Genomic DNA, 21,001 nt, shown 5'->3' with positions numbered 1-21,001 from the left:
ACAATCCGTTTGAATATTAGTTGCTGTTTGCTAATAAAAAGACTTCTTAGCTCTGGCAACAGAAAATACATCTGTGTGGATTTACAGATTTAGTAATGATTTGTTTAAAAAAAATCATTTGTACAATAAAAGTACTTAAAACATTTCACCTGCCTGGTTTATTAAAATAGAATGATTCTACCTTCAGATGAGCCTTGACTCAGAAAACACACCTTCATGGTGTTTGTTGTTGTTGTTCTTTTTTACTGCGGTCACGGTGACCCTGGATGATCTTTTGAACCACCGCAGGATCGTCCAGCGTGCTGAGGTCTCCCAGACTGTTAAAGTCTCGCTCCGCCACTTTCCGCAGCACACGGCGCATTATCTTACCGGAGCGCGTCTTGGGCAGACCCTGGACCAGCTGTGAGGACGACCAGAGGGGGTCTCACTACAGATTAGGATTAAATGTCTGCCTTTAACACGACAGCACAGAGAGTTACCTGCACGCAGTCAGGACAGGCGTACTTGGCGATCTTTTTGGACACCATGACGTTCAGCTGTCGGGACAGCTCCGCCTCATCCACCTCCACGTCCTTTTTTAGCACCACAAAGACATACACGCCTGAAAACACAGCTCAAGATCAATTTACTGCCATGAACATCCCAGTGAGATACAAAATAAAGTAAGGTTGCTGTCCTCACCTTCTCCTTTAATCTCATGTGAGTATCCGATGACGGCGGACTCGGCCACTGCGTCGCATTGATTCTGGTTCAGGAACCAATCAGGAAGAGCAAACATATCTCCATGTTTCCAAGTTTTAACTTATAAAGTCATTTTTCATGAAAACGAATATCAAAATGAAAATATTTGATATCTTGTGAACTTTTTTTTCTTTTTAAAAATTTTTTTCATTTATGTGTGCAGAAAAATTAGGAAAAAACTTCCTAATCATCCCTCAAAAAAATTTTTTTATATCTTTCATTTGGAGCCGCATCATTTATGTTCAGTACAGGGTATCTTTTATAGTTTTCTAATAAGCTAAAGTTAACATGATGTGATAGACGGTGTCTGATTGTACCAAAGAGGCTTTACAGTAACTGGTCTTACCACCACATCCTCGATCTCTGCCGTCCCAATCCTGTGGCCGCTCACGTTAATGACGTCATCGAGGCGGCCGGTGATCTGGTAATACCCCTCCTCGGAGCGGCTGGCGCCATCGCCGGTATGGAAGTAACCTGTTGGCACAAAGATAACAGGATTCAGAGAGAGTCCTGTTAAACGCCACAAACATGGACTCTGGTGTTTGGACTCATCCTACCGGGATAGGGCTGACAGTAGGTCTCTACGAATCGTTGGTGGTTGTTATGAATGGTTCGGGCCATCCCGGGCCACGGCTGAGACAAACACAGAGCTCCAGACGCGTGATTGGATGCCAGAACGTTTCCCTGAAGAAGAGTTGAAAAACAACCAAAACAACTACATGAGTGACGGCCATGATTTATGGGATTTAATAAAACTAAAGAAACCCACAGTCAACCCTGTCACCATCTAACCTCCGCAAATCACATATGTGTGTGTGTGTGTGTGTGTGTGTTTGCTGTTGTTGAGAGGGTGGATGAGAGAACAGCTCAGAGACACGACTCCCAACTGTCTGCACAATCTGTGCTGCCGCCACATCCACAAGGTAGTGTGACAGATTTTTATTAATACGAAGTTTGGCACGATCAGAGTGGGGCTGAGTGGTGGGAGCAGCGTGGGTATCAAAAGTGACACAGCTGGTCACTAATTTATAATCCTAATCTGACCCTCTCCGAGGCCTGTTCCCAGCAATCCAACATGTAAAAAAGAGTGGTATGACTGACACACACACACACACACACACACACCTACCTCAGGGTCCATGATGGCGGGTTTAATGCCAAAAAAGGGTCTCATAGCCATTCCTGGGACGATCTCTGCATCCGGACCTGACGGCCGTGGGCTGATGCAGATCCCCCCCGTCTCTAGAAAACATCAACAAAAACAAGGTTTTTGTAAAGATTGTGTTGTTGAAAATTAATTACTGTCAACACAATTGCTTTCATTTTTGTGTGTCTTTAATAAATTAACCACAATAAGTACTTCTTCTTCTTTTTTTTCATAATTCCTTAAAAATATTGTTAAGCTGACTCAGGTTTGTCATCTTTTCTACCACATACAGCTCTGTGCTTATTGATTTTAAACCTTTCTTCTGCTTCCTCATGTTGTAGTTTGTAAATGAATAATAATCAATTAAATTTTACATCCGCGGTGCACTGGTGTCACGCCCGGAGTTTCCCCCACCTCATGCCCTCAGTCAGCTGGGATGGACTCCAGCTCCGCACAACTCGCCACAGCGGATGAAGCAATAGAAAATGAATAAATTTGATATTTTTGAAATTCTTTCTTTATAGCATTTCTTCACAGCTACCAAAAGCTTTCACACAGTCCCGTAATATAAAATCAATATTTACCTCAGTAAACTCACCAAAGGAATGGAGGATGTATCACAAGCGTGTCAAACTCGTTTTCACCGAGGGCCACATCACATGTTAGTCCTCAAAGGGACAGATGTAACTTATAAATGTCACTTAATGTTACTCAATGTAACGTAAAATACTGTTAATTCAAACTATGCAACTGAATAAAGAAAAATCACAAACCTAAGACAGGACATTAACTTTGGTTAAAATGTTTGGGGGGGTTTTTTAAGTTAAAATGGGCTTAATTACTGCATTGTGGGAAATGTAGTTTTTGGTCAAAGAACACTTTTGACCTATTTATTTCAGACACTCTGCCCTTTAATGTTCTCGCGGGCCACACAAAATGATGTGGTGGGCCACGTTTGGCCCCCGGGCCTTGAGTTTGACACATGCGATGTATCATTTACTGATGAATCAGGTGGGCAGTAGTCTGTGGGAGTCAGGGGTGATATCATCTTCGACTAAATTTAGACCTGCATTAGACTCGGGACTTCATTTCGATATCCTTTTCCTCACGTAATAACAAGACAAAAACAAATCACGTTCGAGCAAAGATTATAAATGATTTTTTTTTTTAACTAAACCTGCTCTGAGCTGAAAAGCAGAAAATGATAAGTGAAAGGAGTCACGGGGGAGTTTATCTGGGAGAATAAAAATGAGAGAGCCAACTAACAGTTTGGGAATCTATCTAAGCCCCTCTCGCTGCTACAGATGCAGATTGTGGAATTACAGCCATGCTAAGTAAATTAAATGCAGAGGGGGTTAGCCCGGACCTCAGGGACTGGTAATCCGGCCGGTTGTGTTGGTGGCACCAAAGCCGGACTGAGCAGACGGGTAAAGTAGGGCACACCAGATGATCCCACAATAGCCTCGGCAACTGGCATCCTGTTCTCATCACCCACAGCAGTGCGCCCCCCGAAAGCCCCCCAAAAAAACACTCCACTGCAGCATTTATCCAGTTATTTTTAAAAATGATAAATCAACAATGTGTTTACGCTTACAAAAAAAAAAAAGAAAAAAAAGAAAGCTGGATGGCATGATCGATCATGGCAAGAGAGCATCGTTATTTAGACTTGATTTAGAATTTTTCCATTATACATTAAGAATTTCTCAAAAGTTACTCTTTTTTTTTAATTTGCTGCTTAAAAGGAAACAAGTAGGAAACTTTTTTTTTTTCTTTTTTTTTAAATTTCTGTCACGGTTTGACGCTCCAAAAGTTTTCCCTCTTCCTGTCCTGCATCCTTCCACCTCTCTAGTCCTGCCTGATCCAACATGGAGGCTGGTCGCCAGCAGAGGATCAACGTCTCATTCTCTCTCTAAACGGGCTACTTGCTAACGGATCAACCAAATGGCGCTTGTATGAATAATGCCACTTAGTCCTAATTGGTAACATTGGTCCAGGAAAAATAACCCTGTAACATAATCCTTTTTTTCAGAAGTAGGGTATTTAGGTCATAATTCTCAAGCTCATGCTGCTCTGATGTTGAATTATCAATTAATTATAGATTTCTACCATTCGTATGGTAATTACCGCAGCTTCGCTCCATCTGATCATTTAGTTTAATTTGAAGATGAAACCCAGAGTGTCAGTCATGTCCTGTGTTCATCAGCAAAACAGACTCTATTAGCACAATCATCTGATATTAAACATGTTGTCATTAGATAAACCTCTTTATTAGGCTTCACTCACACACACGTTTGTAGTGTTACACCCACTGAAATAACTGATAAAACAAAAAACATAGCCCACATTTCTGTCACAAATTTAAACAACTCCTGTTTGTATTTGACTTTTTAATCTTATGGGATTAACGCCACCAAAAAGGGCAGAAACAAGTCACACTTCTGCAACTAGTTCTCATATCAGTGTGTGAATTCTAGTCCATGATGGCGTTCTGTACACACACACACACACACACACACACACACACGATTCATTTTGTGACGTGGTTCTTTCTGAAGCCACATCATCTGCATTAGGCGGTCACAATGGAAACTTGGCTGCTTTCTCCTGGCACTTTGACAAACAACGAATGAAAGTTTTGTTCTCTCGACGCGTTGGCGTGAACGGTGACGCTATCAGTAGGAAAAATGAAGGAACAACTCCTCTGGTCCCCCCTCAGTCAACCCCAAGAAGAGAGAAACTGTGAAGAAAACATCTGGTGCAGTTCAGGAGGGAAAAAAACTCACTGTGGCTTAGTGTGTGTGTGTGTGTGTGTGTGTGTGTGTGTGTGTGTGTGTGTGTGTGTGTGTGTGTGTGTGTTGGAACACATTGTGCGTAAAGCCATCCGCAAAATTATGTAAGTCTATACGTCCACACACACACACACACACACACACACTCCCCTTTAATGCTGAGTGAGGCTCACTGGAGGGACGTGGCAGCTGGAGGAAAACCTAAACTTCCTGTACAGACGTACAACGTGTTCACTTTGTAGAAACTGTACTTCAGTTAGTCGACAAATCTTTTTGACTGAAGAATAATTTGAAAACTGGTTACGACTGTAGATTTACATTTGTTCAATCAGACATTGGGATCCAGTGGAATCGGTGAGTTCACCACCGCTGTGTTCACACTGAAGCCTCTGAAGAGAAACATTCAGGCGTCTGAGCAATTCAAGAAACTTTGGTGGTCAGACTTTTCCTCAATTGTTTGACAGATTGCAGTACAGCGCACATTCCCACGTCAACGCTCGTGACTCCACCTCATTATACATTTTTGATAGTCACATGATGCTGTACACGCATTCTGTACAGCATTCTGTACATGCATTCTTTTATGCAATTTCCTCCGGGATTATTAAAGTATCTATCTATCTATCTATCTATTGGCTGACAGCATCCGGAAGTACGCTACGTTCCGTGAGTCTCGGACTTACGTGAGACACAAAAGTGCTTTAAACAGTCGATAAGAAGGTGGAAGGTGGTTTAATATCAGTATAGGGAGGGGCACGTTGCGGGATGTTACAGTCTCTGAATGCCTTGTTGGGATTTTTATTTACCAGTTTGCCACCAGGTGTCCACCACAGTGCAGCGTCCGTCCCCGACCACTCTGTGGTACCACTCCCACGCCTCGGTGTTGATGGGCTCGCCCACTGCACACACACACACACACACACACAGGAACATCATTGTTTTGTTTTATTAAACCAATAATATGTGACGGTGGTGCTGCAGGCGTGGAACCAAAAAGAAAAGGCTTCTGGGAACAACGACAGGCTGTTGACCTACATTCTTTATGATGTGCTCCATGTTTTTTTACCGTGACCTTGTGTTTTGTGTTGTGTTTCAGAGGAACAGGTGTCAATACATGTGTGTATGGGAGAACATGAGTGCAATGCCCAGGCTTGACGTTCAACATGCTTTAAGCATGTAACACGTGTGTGCGTGTGCAAGAAAATAGTTCATAGAGTTCATGTTATTCTGCTCACAAGAGTCTAAAAACACAATTTGTCATTTTATCCGAATGTTCATAACAGACTGGGCATAATTCTGAAATTTGATGTAGGTGCAGTGTTAGGGGTAAACGTGTCGAAAAAACTGTCAGGTGTGAACGCTGGTTTGAAGGCAAAGAATGATTAATCAATAAAAATAGTGATATTTATATTTTTGAAAGCATTCTTATTTGACAGCATTGCTTCACACCCGCCTAAAACCTTTGATTTTTAATCTTTAGAATTCTTTATTTGCATATAGGTGTGTTTGAGATGGGGGGGGGGGGGTTTGAACTGGTTCCAAACTGCACTGTGTTTTAGGTCACACACCTTTAATGTTTTAATAGTCGTGTTTTCTGATACAGAAAGGAGAGGCGGCACGAGGTGATCTGCACGTGAGCGACAATAAAGTAGGAAAGATTTTAATTCTGCATTTGTCATTTTCTCAAGCTTCGTGTTCGTCCTACCAGAGCCAAGAGTTTTGAGAGTGGAACGGTCATATTTTTGCACCCAGCGGTCTCCGTACTTGAGCAGCAGGCGGATGGCTGTGGGAGCCCCGTAGAACTGGTTTATCTTTAGCCTCTGAACCATCTCCCAGTACCTCCCTGTGAACACAACACACACACACACACACACACACAATCAGGAACTGAAGCCTAATAGCAGTTTTGTTTTCCCAGGGTTCCCAGTGACGAAGCGTGCGTTCTAACAATACGATCATGTTTCTACTTTTAGTGTGGAAGGGGTCAAGTTCAACTGTAAACAGTCATTCACAGGAAGACAAGCAGAGTTACTGGAAGAGGACGGGAAAACCTAGAGGTCGTGAGCCAGTGCTCTTAAAATGATTATTATTGTGACAGAAAAAATGTCATTTTAATGATTATAGATAAATAAAAGACCGACTGGACCATTCAAATGAAGCCATTCAGATGGATTCTTTACAGATAGAAGTGAGTTTTCCTTTGTTTGTTGACTAAGCAGCTCCGCGTCCACCTGCAGCTCTCGTACCCGGGTCAGGATAAAGGGGCGTGCTCTCAAACAGAACCGTGGTCCCCCCGTTCGCCAGCGGGCCGTAGATGCCGTAGCTGTGTCCCGTGATCCAGCCGATATCCGCCACGCAGCCGAACACGTCCCCATCGTGGTAGCTGAACACATACTGGCGACGAGACAGACGGTTTGTGGCACAACAGAGGAGGAGAGAAGGTCTTCGTTTTAATATCACACAGCCTGGAAAATAACACGAGCAATCCCATCGCTTTGTAAATGTAAAATAAAACCTTGACCAAAGATTAAAACGCCTGCATCAGGACTGATTTGAAAAGCAGCATTTAACAGATTGTTCTCATTTTTTTTACGGAGATAAAATAAAGCCTGCAGTAAGGGAAAATATGCGTGATCAAAAAAACATGAAATGAGTCTAGTCATGTCTTTTTTTTTTTTTACACGGTTTATAAAAGAAGGCACAGATTAAGTCAAGAAGAAAACTTTGCAGTGAATAACGACATTTGGTTGACCTACATTCTTAAACGGTTGGATGTTTTATCAAGAAGAGCCCTGCCCCCTTCACCAACCTTTGAACCCTAACCCCACAGCGTGTGTTATGAAGGTTTTGCTTATACAATACAGTATGTGGTTAATGTACAGCAGGTTTGACCACATGCTGTACATTAAAAGTCAAGCTGCCATTTTTTTTTGTAACGTGTAACGCAGCACTTAAATAATAAAGTTGAATGAACATTTATTAACAAATAATATCCTGTTAGAAATACTAAAATGATTCCATAAATTGGAATTTGCATTTCTAATTTGTAATGGATCAATCCATTTGTTTTTCCTGTTGTGTTGTGTTGCTATGGTGATGTTACAAGGGTCACCAGCATGCTGGGTGCTGTTGTAGTACAGTGTAAGCTAATCCTGCAAGAGGATGCTAAATATTTGAATTTAAATGAGCTACTACGTCTAGTCGACAAACAGGTAAGGTGTCAGATCAGACACCGTTTTAGTTTTCCTTTAATACTTCTGAATGTTTACATTGCACATAATATTTATTTAGCATCCTGTCATGATCAGCTGTTTTTTTCAGCAAATTTTTTTCTAAGAAATTTTAACCTTTAAGTTGATAATGTTTCAGAGGAACAGGTTTCACTACATGTGAGCGTGTGTCAGCATGCAAACGACATTTCCCACTTTGACTTTCATTACGTTTTAAGTAGGGATCTGTGTGAACAACTAGTACTAAAAACCAAATGATGAAGCAGCTACAGCGGCGCTGCTGGAGGTTTACCCGGTGCGTGAGCGCGGCGTACAGCAGGTACCCAGCCTGGGTGTGGACCAGTCCTTTAGGCGTCCCCGTGCTGCCTGAGGTGTAGAGCAGGAACAGGATGTCCTCACTGTCCATGGCCTCCGGCTCACACACCACATCCTCCTGCAGCATCTCCTGCACAACGCAATAAAAATAAAGACTATTTGTTCCAAAACACACGCCTGCAGTAAACAGGAGATTGCGGATTTTTATTTAGTGTTGAAACACATTTTCTTTACAGACAACTTTTTAAGATGAGTTGCATCACAAGAGACGCCATCCGTCCAGGTGGGAGCTGATGTAGGATGGGTAATATAACAGAAGCTGTTACTAATGGTCTAGGGTGAGCACATTCTGTCTCCGACATCTAGAATAAATCTTTAAGCTTTAAGAGAAACTATTTTAGTTTTTTGCTGGAGGGAACCTCTGGACTCATCCGCTCAATCTTAGTTTCAGGAAACTACACACTAATGGAAACATGATTACCATTTTAGTAATATTCCCAATCCTAAATCCTGTTCCCTGGATGTTTAAAATAATAATTAATATTAATTACATTTTTAATCAAACTCTGATTCTCTGTCGGTCTCTCACCTCCTCCATAGCGACGTCTTTGGCTGTCATAGCGACGGGATTCTCCGTCCTCATGGCGACCAGCACCTGCTGTACGGTCGGGCAGCTGTGGACGGCCGTGTCCACCGTCCTCTTCAGCTCGGCCACCTTCCCGCCTCTGACGCCCTGGTTCACCGTGATGACGGTGCTGGACTGGGCTGGAAATGAGATTCCTTTTCAAAGGTTATGTTACAGTCCTTCAACCAACCCGCCACGTTGTGACAGATACGTTCTACCGGTATCGATTATAAAGTCACCACAGCCTATTCTAAAACTTTTTTCATACACATGGACTGGATTATACGGCGCACTGTCGGTTTATGAGAAAATCAAAGGTTTCTAGGTGCGCCTTATAGGGCAGAAAATACTGTAATTTAAGTTGAGATTTCCAGATTCTGTATAAAAAGGTATAGTACGGTATGTTGATGACATTTCTTTTGACATTTCCTTCTGTCTCTTGAACCTCATCTGACCCCCCCCCCCCTCCCCGTCTCACCATCTCTGATCCGGTCTGCCAGGGCCTGAGCGCTGAACCCCGCAAACACCACGTTGTGCGCCGCTCCGATACGAGCGCAGGCCAACATGGACGCCACGGCCAGCGGGCACGGGGGCATGTAGATTGTGACCACGTCGCCCCTCCTCACGCCACGCCGCCGGAGCAGGTTCCCCAGTCTACACGTCATCTCCAGCAGCTGCCTGTTGGGAAACATCAGGCGTCCACATTCCACGAGCAAAAACACAAGGTGGACACACACGTAATAAATCCAAGCTGCTGACCTGTAGGTGACCTTGACCTCTGACCCCGGTTCATCTTTCTCCCAGATTAGGGCCACCCTCTCGGGACAGGCGTGCACGTGGCGGTCCAGACAGTTCACTGGAGAGGATCATTTGCAAACCACAGAGTTGGAAAACAGAACATCAGCAGCGTGATGCGTTCAAGTGCATGCTTTGTGACTGCTTTACGCCATGATGCATTCGCGTTCCTGGACAGCATACTTCTTTTAGACGTTTTATACGTAAATCAGCATGTTGGGAGTGGGGTGGTGGGGGGGTTACGTCCTATAATCACAACTTGAGTTTAGGTTGTTCGTTTTTAAATGCGCAAATCAACTTCCGCAAATCCATTTGCAGCTTTTGTTGTAGTTAAATCGAGCAGGGGGGGGGTTGGGGTTGGGGTTGGGGTTGGGGTTGGGGGGGCGCCAATCTTACCGGACACGTTCAGCTTCCCTCCATCAAACCATCTGATCTTCCCGCGGCTCAGGTCGCAGTCGTGGACGGTGTGGAACGGACGGATCCAACTCAGCCGCTGACGCGCCGCGGCGGCCCAGAAGCTCTCGCTGTTGGACACGGAGTACTCCTGCAGGTTGTTGTGGTCCGACACCCCCTCGAAGCCCGCCGCCTCCGGCATTATGGCTGCCACATTGCACCTCCTTCGAGCCCATACTTGGAGAGAAGGTCTGAAAACCCGCTTGAACGCGGAGACCAAACACTTGGAGGCTTTTACGCGCGGCTGCAGCATTGTTCTCCCGCAAACCTCCAGCTGTACGCCTCGATTCCAGACGGCTGGGGGGGTGGGGGTGGGGGTTTTTTTTGAAGCAACCCGCTCGACTTGAGTGAAAGAAAAAGCTTGAGGGAGGAAGGATCGGGTGATGATGAGGAGTTAAAGGGCGGTACGAACCCATGTGCCGACTTATTTTCTAGGAAAGACGGCTACAAATACATGCCAGCGTCGTTTCCTGCTGCTGCGCGTCGTCGATGTTTACATTTAATCTGCGGGATTAAAACATGTAGAGACGCAGTTTGGATTAATAACGTGTGTGATGTAAAAGAATGAATGATCCATGTTTCTAAAAGTATTTAAATGTTTCAGATGAAGATTAAAAAAAACAAAAAACAAAAACATTATCTGTTGTCAATGAAGCTCAGACAGTCAAAGGAACAGTGATCCACGTTTGGGTGAATGGAGACTTTAAATATAAGTAATTTTTAATTATAGACTACAGTTACATTTATACAGAGACACACAGTGACTGTACACAGGAGTGCAGCATTAATTATTGGACAGGATCTTAAAAAGTCTCGACTTTTCACAGGATTTGAAACACCTGCGCTTTGTTCCGCCGCTTCATCTGAAGTCAAGGCATCACACAGAGGTCAAAGGTCACATTCGTCTCCTTGACTCTGGGTCCTCTTTTGAAAAGGGAGGCTTGCTTCCCCAAAAGTGTGACGTAGTTCCGAGTAGCAGAACGTTTGAGTAAATGAATTTTTTTTTTTTTAGAGTATAAATAGATTTTTTTAATGCTGCTGAAAAACATCGGTGATAAATGTTGGTGAAGGGTTTCCGTGCCGAAGACGCCCGTTGGTCTCCTGGGGAGAAGTTGGTGGTAAGGAGGCAGAAATGATCTCACTCAGTGAGATGATACCTCACTTCACTGGAGCTGAAGGTCTTTCCACAGAGATGATGTTATAACGGGGATGTGAACAGACACAAGTGTTTCTTATGCGTGAACCTATGCATGATCGTAAGACTTGACCTGCTGTGTGAGCAACACAAAGGGATCACACACACACACACCCCCCACTGAAAAGAGATTTCTGCCTGTCAAATGTCCGTTCGTACCCTGGAGGTATTTTCTCCATCAGTGTCTTTTTCAGTTACTCTTCTCCACGTCTCCCGTTTCCTGCTCCATCACGTTGTCGTCAGCTTCCTCTTTTTGCATCGTGTGGCCGTTTATTCTGTCAGAACCCGTCCCGAACATCTTGGCGCTGTGCTCCTGTGCCTTCGCTCGAAGCGCGGCGATACTGTTCTCCCTCAGTTCCTCTTTGGAAAAGGATGAGTTTGCATCTTTCACGTGTTTCTCATTCTCCTCCTCCATCACTTTGTCCTCTGGTTTCTCTGTTATTGGTGGTGGAGTCAGGCTGCTGGGCTTTCCAGGAGAGGTGTGAGGGCTTTCGACGGACTTCTTGTGCATTCCTATAAGAGAAGTTAAATTCCAGTGAGGGTTTGCAGAGGAGGATTGAATGAGGACGTTAAAGTGAAGCTGTTTTGTACCCTTAAAATTGTGTTTTTGGTGTAGCATAATGTGAAAGGAAATAACGACAAACTGAATGAATAGATAAATCAGACCTGGTGTTCAATAGAGTCCCCTAATTGATTTAAACTAATCAATTGACACGAGGCCAGAGAACAGGTTTGGTCTAATCTGTCCTGATTGAGAGGGATTATCACGGCATTGATCGCTGCCTTTTATTGACATGCTGACACTTTTATTGGGTACCAGAGTGATCCAGGGTTAGCTCCTACTTACTGTTGCTCCCATACATCTTCATCCCCAATTTTCAATCGCAATGAGAAAAAACTCTAGAGGAAAAATGACTTTTGTGTCAATAAAAGTCAGCAATCAATGCAGTAAAGCCTCAACAGTGATGTTTGAAATGTTGAATTTTATGACTTTTGTCATAAACATCTCTGTATGAGACAAACCTATAGAGACGTAACAAACACACTTTGGTACGCAGCGTATTACTTTTAGAACTTACCTAGCAGCCAAGGAGCATACGATTCTGTGACGCCCTCCTTGGCGGATTTGAGGATGGACTCCGGCAGGGGGATGGAGTGACGCACCATGGCTCCGTAGAGGCCGTACTCCGCCATCACGCTGCTGCGACCCCAACACTTCTCCCTCTTCCTCCACTTGGCCCTACGGTTCTGAAACCACACCTGGACAAAAGGAAGGCAACATAGATTTCAAGAACAGTTCAAGTAATATCGTTCTATGCAAAAATATTTAGGATTTTAACTGTATCAGGATGAAATGTTTGAGAAGAGAAAGGACTTCTTGTGTTTCAGTGAAACAAGGACATCTGCTGGGGGCTTAAGAAAACGGGCTGCGTATGAAGACTTGAAAACGACTGATTTTATTGGCCCTTCATTCGTGTTTATTCTTTTTGCCCTGTTCGAGGTCCACACACAAATGTTAAATTCATGTTTTATTAATTTTGTTTTTTTGTTTTTTGTTTTCATTTACACACTGTGTTGTCTTTTGTGCGAGTGTGTTTGAGTGTATGTATGTGTGTGTGCCCATGTGTTATTGTTCCTGTCCTCAAGTGTCTAAATTGATTTCCAGCAGCCAGGCCTTGTAATAGCCTCGGCATCTTGTGAATATGGATGAGGACAGCGGGGGGAAATGAGCGTCCTAACATGGCCAAGGAGGCGAGATGAGATGGAAATAGTGTGTGTGTGTGTCTGTGTGCGTGTGTGTGTGCGTGTGTGTGTGTGTTTCAGACCTGGAATTAAAAACGATCAAGCCGTGCCCAGACAGCTATTCAGGTAGATCTAACGATAACCTCCATCTCATAAAAAGATGAGCCTCAGATGAGCAGTCATGCTTTTTGACAGCAGTGTGAGTGTGCATGACCGGTGTGTGTGTGTGTGTGTGTGTGTGTGTGTGTGTGTGTGTGTGTGTGTGTGTGTGTGTGTGTGTGTGTGTGTGTGTGTGTCTTTGCATGGGTGTGTGTGAAGTGTAGGCAGTTGACCCTTGGGGCGAAGAGGCTGATTGAAAAATAAGTTAATTTCCAGGCCCGATCGATGGGAGACAGGCGGTCAAATATCACGGGAAATTAAAACGCTCCTAGCAGCCAGGCAGAGGCCCGGGCTCAGACGCTGACCTGCACTCATTAGTTTATGTAGTTATCATTTCATTTCTGCAGCCACATCACTGGGAAACGGCCAATAGGCTCCCCTCTATTAACTAATTCTATCTATCTATCTATCTATCTATCTATCTATCTATCTATCTATCTATCTATCTATCTATCTATCTATCTATCTATCTATCTATCTATCTATCTATCTATCTATCTATCTATCATCAATCTGTTTGTCATCCTTTTAATTGTAAGAAATTATTACTCACATTTAATGTATAAAGAAAATTTCCACCGCATGAAATTTCTGAAATATTCTGATTTTATTTAAAACTAGAATGAATTTTTCTTTATCTTTTTGTTTGTTTTTAATTCCTGGTTGAATTTTGGGACACTATAAGCCCTCATTCCTCCAGCCTTCACACAGACACACACCTGGATTCTGTCCTCTGGTAGCTCTGTCTTCATGGAGAGCATTTCTCTGGCGTACACATCTGGGTAGTGAGCTTCATTAAAAGCTTTCTCCAGCTCCTCCAGCTGATAAGAAGTGAAAATTGTCCTGCAAACAAATTAAAGAGAGCAAATGAGAATAAATATCAAATATTTTCTCATTTTGCAGTTGTTCAAATTTGTGTTACCTAAATGTATGCAAACGAAATATTCTGATTTATAATGAAAAAAAAACATTCAAAGATGTTTGTTGATGCATTGATTTGGAAATAAAATATGTAAAATAAGAAATAAGCTAACTCGTTTTATTTTATTTTTAAAATGATTTTAAAATTACTATTTAGAGGAACAAGACTGACAGAATAATGTGTCCACGGGTCCATGTTCATTTTTCCTTTGTTAAACCATCGAGAATAAAACAAATAGGACATGTGTTTACTCACAGATTCTCAGAAAATAGAATTAATTACTAAAGGCAGCTCATCTGAAATCAAGTAGATTATTTACAGCTATTTTCATTTCAATTTTTAGATTAACAAGCGTATTTTAGGATAAATGTAATCTCTTGTTATAGGAGCATCCAAGACACGCACATACGTCTCTAAATGAATTGAGCGTAAATTTCTTTTGATTAAGGTTTAATCGTTGATGAAATAATCTTGTTTTACATTTCTTTATTTATTTTTATTTTTTATTTTACCTGTGTCGTCTTTTCTTTCTTTTCTTGCTCTGAATCTTGGAGGATTTGGAGAATTTTTGATCACCAGATGAGAGACTCATGTCATCGGAATCTGAGGAAAAATGCCAGTAAACAACTATAATAATCATTATCATTATTACCATCGTTATTAGACCAGAACTGTAATATGTGACGATTCCCGTCATAATAAAAAACTGATAATGTGTTAACAAATCAGGCCTTCACACACTCCGTTTCAACAAAAACAAATACATTTTACAACCTAATTTTTATTTCGAATGAACTCTTTTTGTTATTTGTTATTCATCTTATTCATTTCTACTTGAAATATTCTACAGAATTAGAGTTTCACGTTACATTGACCTCTTATCCCTCCATCAGAAACACAGTGTGGTCCCACAGTGGAAATATTTGGAGTTTTGTGTCACACACTCACCAGAGCTGACGGAGTGCTGTGCGTCAATCTGTGCGTCAATACGCGCTGCCCTGTGCAGCGGCTGCAGGTGCACATTTTGCGCCTCTGACAACATCTCCAGAAAGGCCGGCTGACTGTAAAACGAGTGTATTCCTTCTGGTCCCAGCAAACCCATTCCGACCCCCAGACCCCCGTGTCCAAGCACCGACCTGGTGGCCAGGACGTGCGCCCTGTGCGGCAGAGCCTCCAGCGGCCGCCTCGGTGCCGCCGCCGGCTCCTTGTTGAGGCCGAGCAGCTCCTGGATCCCAAAGCCGGTGCGTCGGTGCGCCGTCGGAGCCATCTTCCACACCGGAGCCGGCTGGTGGGACCCGTCGTAGTTCACGCTGGTGTGTGAAGCTGGTTTCTGTTTATTCTCAGTGTCTGAAAGCACAACACCCTCCTTCCCCGTCATGGCGGTTTGTGGGTCCACTTTTTTTTCTTTTCTAGTCCCTCAGAAGAATCCACGCTCCCTGGTGCGACCACTTCTGTGATGTTCTTCCTTTCTCTCCCTGCCCGCCTCTCTGATGCGCTTTTTATCCAGCAGGCAACAGGCGGCAGCCAATCCCGTCTCCGGAGGGAAGAGTCCCCCCTGGACAGATCATCAGCCTCTGTGAAGCCACATTGAAGATGATTGTACAATTTGTGGCAGTTAAATGAGACAGAATAAGTGGGATATTTGCACGTTTGCCAGGAAATTTCTGAGGACATGGTTGAGTTGACTGCAGGACGCACTAAGAAGAGGATTCACTTTTCAGATGTCGAAGCGTCACCATCATTGTGACTCCATGATACCAGATAATAAATTAGAGTTTTATAGATTGAGCGAGGTTGAGGCTGTTGTTGAGTGTTTGTGTCAAAAAGAGAAAAGATGTAGGGACCATTTAGAATTCAGATAGTCACTATTAAATCACCTGCAGCGACAACAGGAGTTAATACTATGAGGCTGATCAGCTGATCACGAAAAAGATTCAATCAAAATAAATCCCTCCAGGTGAAGAAAATCACTTCATTTTCTCTCCGTTTCCTCTCATTCATTAAACTTAAGCGAGAGGAACGAAACAAATTCAGAAATCCCAGAACTGAATTCATTTAAATACCATATCATAGGCCTATATTTATTTATTTTTATGTGGAAATTATGATGTAAGATGAATATTCTGAAGGGAAAGTTATGTTTCGTTATGTAGCTTTGCTCACAATGAAAAACGAACTTTTAAATAATTATCAGACGGCAAAGGGCAGCTGCAAAAAAAAAAAATCTGGTAATCTGATTACACCTCAGGCGAGTTGAATTCAATTTGTGTTTATTATTTGCTCATGAACAATTTTTTAAAAAAAGGTAAATAATTGAACAAACGTGCCTGGATGCAGTAAACACGGGTCACTTTGGATCAAGAGCAAAGAAAAAAAATGTTGAGTGATTAAATTTAATTCAAAGAAACACTAATAAACTTATATAAGCCAATTTATAGATCAGTTAATCAATCAGGTTAGGTTCTTATTAAGGTGACAGGAAACACTGATTGATCTATGAGCAGACTGGAGCTCCATAACGTCAGCTTCACCCGCACTCATTTGCATATTCTAATTAGAATTGCGCACTAAACGTTTTGTTTGCGGCGGCGGTCTGCTCTCATTGGTCACGGAGCGTTTTCTATTCTTTGACGGGTCACACGCTGAAGAAGACAATGTCCCACTCGAGGGTATTTAGGACACAACTGGGTGGCAATTAAATAGGAGACAAGCAGAGCAAATAAAAACGTGCCATAAAACTAAACCACAGAAGCACAAAATAAGATGTACTGACTGAGAATTTGCGCAGTATCTCTGCGCAAAATTCCAATTTTGAAAGTAAGAGTGAAGAAAATTATGGCACAAATAGTGTAAACAAAGATCAGCTCAAAAGGAAACCGACTAAACTGTGAAATAATGCAAAATTTAAAATAAAAAAATAAAAACGATTTTCTGACCAGCTGAATTACCTCGAATCAGTTAGTTATCCATTTCATTGTTGGGGGGGGGGGTAATTTGCGGCACGCTTTTGGACATCTGGAAGGACAATTGGGTAAAGAGGAGAGTTTATGGAGATGAGTGGACGCGCACGATGGAAGCGAAGATAACAGTCGTATCTGCTGACATGTGGTGATGAATAAATAAATAGATAAATATGTGGTTCTGTTTGGCAGCGCGTCGGCCTGTTAGTGGCGCACAATCCATTGTAGGCCGGATTGTAATCTGGGTTGGGATCAAGCAGCGGCATCACTTCGGTGGTGCGTCACAGCCCCCACGTCCCAGACGAGGATCACAGGCCGAAATGAACGTGGCGCAATACACTGTATAAAATACTGAACTGCAATGTGCAAGAAAACGCTAAGATGAAGGGTTCAGTAAATAATAATTTATTTTCCAGTGAACTAGCGAAATTGTAAATTAAATTATAATATTTAATATAAATATATAAATTGGGAAAAATCACGTATTTGATGTAAACAATGTAAATTAAAAAAAAAAACAGACAATGAAGAAATATTTCACCCAGATACAGGAAAAAAAACGAAGGAGGTTTTCTCATAAATTGAAAAAAAATACTTTCAGCATCTCACATGGGTTTTTTTTTTTATTTTTTAGAGACCTTAGATTCGGGGTGAATGAAGAGATCAATGTCACCCCGACCTCTATGCTAATGAGGAATCAGCGCCACACGCTGTCTGTGACATCCGTCCACGTGGATGCAGCAAGAAACACATTTCAGCATCACAGATCATCGATCTATACAGTCTGAGACCGATGACAGCAAAAGAAAAGATGAACACAAACCTGATCATTCACAGATCTTCTGAAAACTAATGTCTGACAGCTTTTAAAGGAAAGTAATTTATTGGCTTTTATTCCTTTTGAATCTATTAATTTCAGTAAATGTGTTTGGGCGTGGCTTTTAGTTTACATGATAATTATTTGGCGTCCTTCCTTCTAAATGTTGTCATTTTGTGATTCAGTCATAAATGATTTTTCTATTTCTCATAAAGATCGTTTCGTTTGACTGTCTCCATGAAACCATGATCGAACCTGAAATGAACAATGGGACAGCAGCTGGCATTATTATACCAGATAGAATAAAAAGAAGTCATGAACAATCTTGTTATCATGGTGTATTTAAGATTTAATCCAAGCAGTGACTTGGTATTCTAACAATTCTAAATCAACATGAAGAGAATGGAGAATTATTAATCCAACAATGCTACTGTGTTCCCTGGAAATTGTAATAAAATGAAATCATATTTATAAGGTCTAATTCTGTGACATAAAAAATCCGTCTGTAAATTCAGTTCTGAGACTCAACTTTAATAGAATTCATTAAACGCTGTGCAGCATCTTTTTTTTAATGATATTATAATCTCACTCAGAGACAGATTTAACAATAACATTGAGAGAATATAGATCATTAAACGTAATTAATTTAGGAATGTAATGATTAAAATAATGATTGGTCTTGCAGTCATGCTGCTAGTTGTGTGAGCTTCTGCACAACAGATGGGTCATAGGTGTTACTAACTTCTTTTAAATGAAATATGGATTGAATATTTCTTCCACTTAAATATTGCCAACATTTCCCTCATACAGTATAATCTGATATTTAAACTGTCTGTTAGACTAACACACTTATTAGTCATAAAAGTGGAGATACAACAAAATATGATGTATTTTATAACAAAGGTGAATCATTTCTACCATTTTATGAATTTTAAAGATTCCTGCTAAATTACTGGTTCCACATTTTTCAGTATGGAGAAAACTGGAGTGTTCTTATACGTTGTAATGTGCATAGACTTAACAAGAACAATGACACCTCATAGACATGGCTGGAGGAGTCTGAACTGCATGGCTTTAATGTTTTGAAGCTGTTCTAAGTGATGACCATCACCACCGCTCCACGTTTGTCCTCCACACCTTCACCGGTCCTCAGAATCCTGAGCAGAGATGTAGATCTTTCACAGCGTCATAAAATCCCTGTGAAGAGAATGAATATTTTTTTATGAGTCACACATAAACACTGTCAAGAACAACATGATGAAAACCGATGTCTTCACTGACCCCCCCCCCCCCCTCCTGTGGGGTCATCTGACAGCTGGGCCTCCACATCCACCTGCTGCTGTTAAACAGGTCTGACTGTACATCAGAGAGATGATCAGACGAACCAGCTGAAGGTTTGATATCTGGATGAAACCATCGATGAGGAGTTGTAAACGTAAATTCTTTGTATATTGGTCATGTCAGGAGGTAATTCTACTGGTTTCAACATGAAGTCTGCAGTTTTCTCATCCTCACCTATTGAGATGTCTGTTCGTTGGCATGCTCAGGATTGTTTCGAATATTATTCATAGATCTGTCACCATAATTTAAGATTACAGGACTTGTGGTAGCCAACCATTTAAATCTAGAGAATGTATATGGATTTTTACGTGGATCCATACTGAACCTCACAAAGTCGGCCATGTTTCTGAATTCTGATTTTCTGTTCATAAAAACAACTCAGATTTCTGTTAAAATATAATTGTGCGGCCAGTCAAAGAGCAGTTCTTTGTTATTCTAATGTGGCTTTTCTTTGGGATTATCACACAGTCGATCAGTGGAGGTTTGGAGATCAACAGAGTCAGAAGAACTTCAGTCAATCGGGGAACCCTGAAATGATTTCACGTTGTTTTCTAGGAACTGTAAATTTTAGCTATGAGTCATCCGATCAACTAATACTAAATTTTTCTAATTCATACATTCGTCGTTTCTTTTATGAGGTGGTCACAAGCTCTGCTGTTCACTGCCTGACCAGAGCCCAGGTAGCTCAGTCGGTAGAGCATCAGACTTTTAATCTGAGGGTCCAGGGTTCAAGTCCCTGTTTGGGCGCAGAAACATTTTGGGGCGGCGGCTCAGTCCACTAAGTCTTGGACTACGGAACTGATGGTCGGTCCCGATCACCACTGAGATGCCCTTGAGCAAGGCGCTTTCTCCTTTATCAGTTGCTCACTAATAGTTTCCCTATGGGGATCAATACAGTTGGTAAAATTTAGAAAATGAAATTAAAAATTAAAAAAATGAAAGCCGTGGGTGATGAGATGCTGTATAGAACATATTGCTAATTTAAATCCCTGTTACCTCGTCCACCACAGCTCCATGTCAGCGACCCATCGTCGTCTTTGAACCTCCAGAAATGGCTCTTCTAATCCAGCTAATTGCCGTTTTCCTGAGTTCGGTAACCCGAACAAGAACAACCGTTGCTCTGAATATCGTTTTGAAGGTGAGGAAACAAAAGGCCGCTGGAGATTCAACCATGTTTTCTGTCCCTACAAAACATTAATTAGGGCAATAACTTCATGCCATTGCCCTTCTATAGTCTCCATTTCTGTATGAGTGCATCGATTTATTCACTGAAGTTTGTTGGGCGCTCCGACTTGCCGAGTGTGCCAAATTCCCGTTTTCCGTGTGCAGATGTGATGTTGGCGTAATGAGGAGAATGCTTTTGGAAACGTGGGAGAGAGGCCCACTAGCTCTGAAACTTTCTTGACAAAATAATACGCCTCATTGTAGTGACTCTTAACAAGAATTGACATAATTACGTGGGCCCATTTCTTGTCTAATTAGCACACTTCCATCGTGGACGAGGACTAGCAGTTAGGCAGGGAAGAGAATTGGACAGGCATGGCAGTAACAACACAAAAGGGGCCTCTGGTTCGGGTGTAATTAGGTGAGACAATGCCCCTGACTGTTTTGAGCCATGGCAGCGGCTCACAGCCGGGCCGGGCAGGCGAGTGGACTGCCCAAGACTCTAATAAGCCCCTAATTGTGTTTTTTTTTTTTTTTAATTCACATGAGCAGCAGTAGACATGAAGACTGCCTATTCCTGGTCTCCTGCAGAGACGGAGTTGGAG

The 21,001-nt window shown here is 42.2% G+C and overlaps 2 protein-coding genes and 1 non-coding gene across 3 annotated transcripts; 1 reads left to right on the top strand and 2 right to left on the bottom strand.

The window, feature by feature from the left end:
* Positions 1-204: 204 nt before the first annotated feature.
* On the bottom strand, positions 205-10,424 carry LOC137613128 (acetyl-coenzyme A synthetase 2-like, mitochondrial). Its single transcript, XM_068342027.1, has 14 exons — positions 10,039-10,424; positions 9,607-9,703; positions 9,326-9,525; positions 8,812-8,987; positions 8,200-8,352; positions 6,924-7,071; positions 6,383-6,520; positions 5,484-5,576; positions 1,871-1,983; positions 1,299-1,425; positions 1,088-1,215; positions 682-745; positions 480-601; positions 205-400 (listed from the first exon to the last, which is right to left on the bottom strand). The coding sequence occupies exons 1-14, from the start codon at positions 10,346-10,348 to the stop codon at positions 215-217; spliced, it is 2,055 nt and encodes a 684-aa protein (XP_068198128.1). The 5' UTR covers positions 10,349-10,424; the 3' UTR covers positions 205-214.
* Positions 10,425-10,963: 539 nt separating this feature from the next.
* LOC137613577 (visual system homeobox 2-like) lies at positions 10,964-15,566 on the bottom strand. Its single transcript, XM_068342911.1, has 5 exons — positions 15,063-15,566; positions 14,627-14,717; positions 13,912-14,035; positions 12,370-12,550; positions 10,964-11,803 (listed from the first exon to the last, which is right to left on the bottom strand). Exons 1-5 carry the CDS (start codon positions 15,490-15,492, stop codon positions 11,481-11,483), a joined length of 1,149 nt encoding a protein of 382 aa, XP_068199012.1. The 5' UTR covers positions 15,493-15,566; the 3' UTR covers positions 10,964-11,480.
* A 4,340-nt stretch (positions 15,567-19,906) lies between these two features.
* Positions 19,907-19,979, top strand: trnak-uuu (transfer RNA lysine (anticodon UUU)). Its single transcript has one exon. It is a non-coding gene; the product is annotated as a tRNA-Lys (tRNA).
* The last annotated feature ends 1,022 nt before the right edge of the window (positions 19,980-21,001 follow it).

Source organism: Antennarius striatus, chromosome 19 (genome assembly GCF_040054535.1).
Source record: "Antennarius striatus isolate MH-2024 chromosome 19, ASM4005453v1, whole genome shotgun sequence".
Lineage (NCBI taxonomy): Eukaryota > Metazoa > Chordata > Actinopteri > Lophiiformes > Antennariidae > Antennarius > Antennarius striatus.
This window is presented reverse-complemented; position numbering and strand designations above follow the sequence as displayed.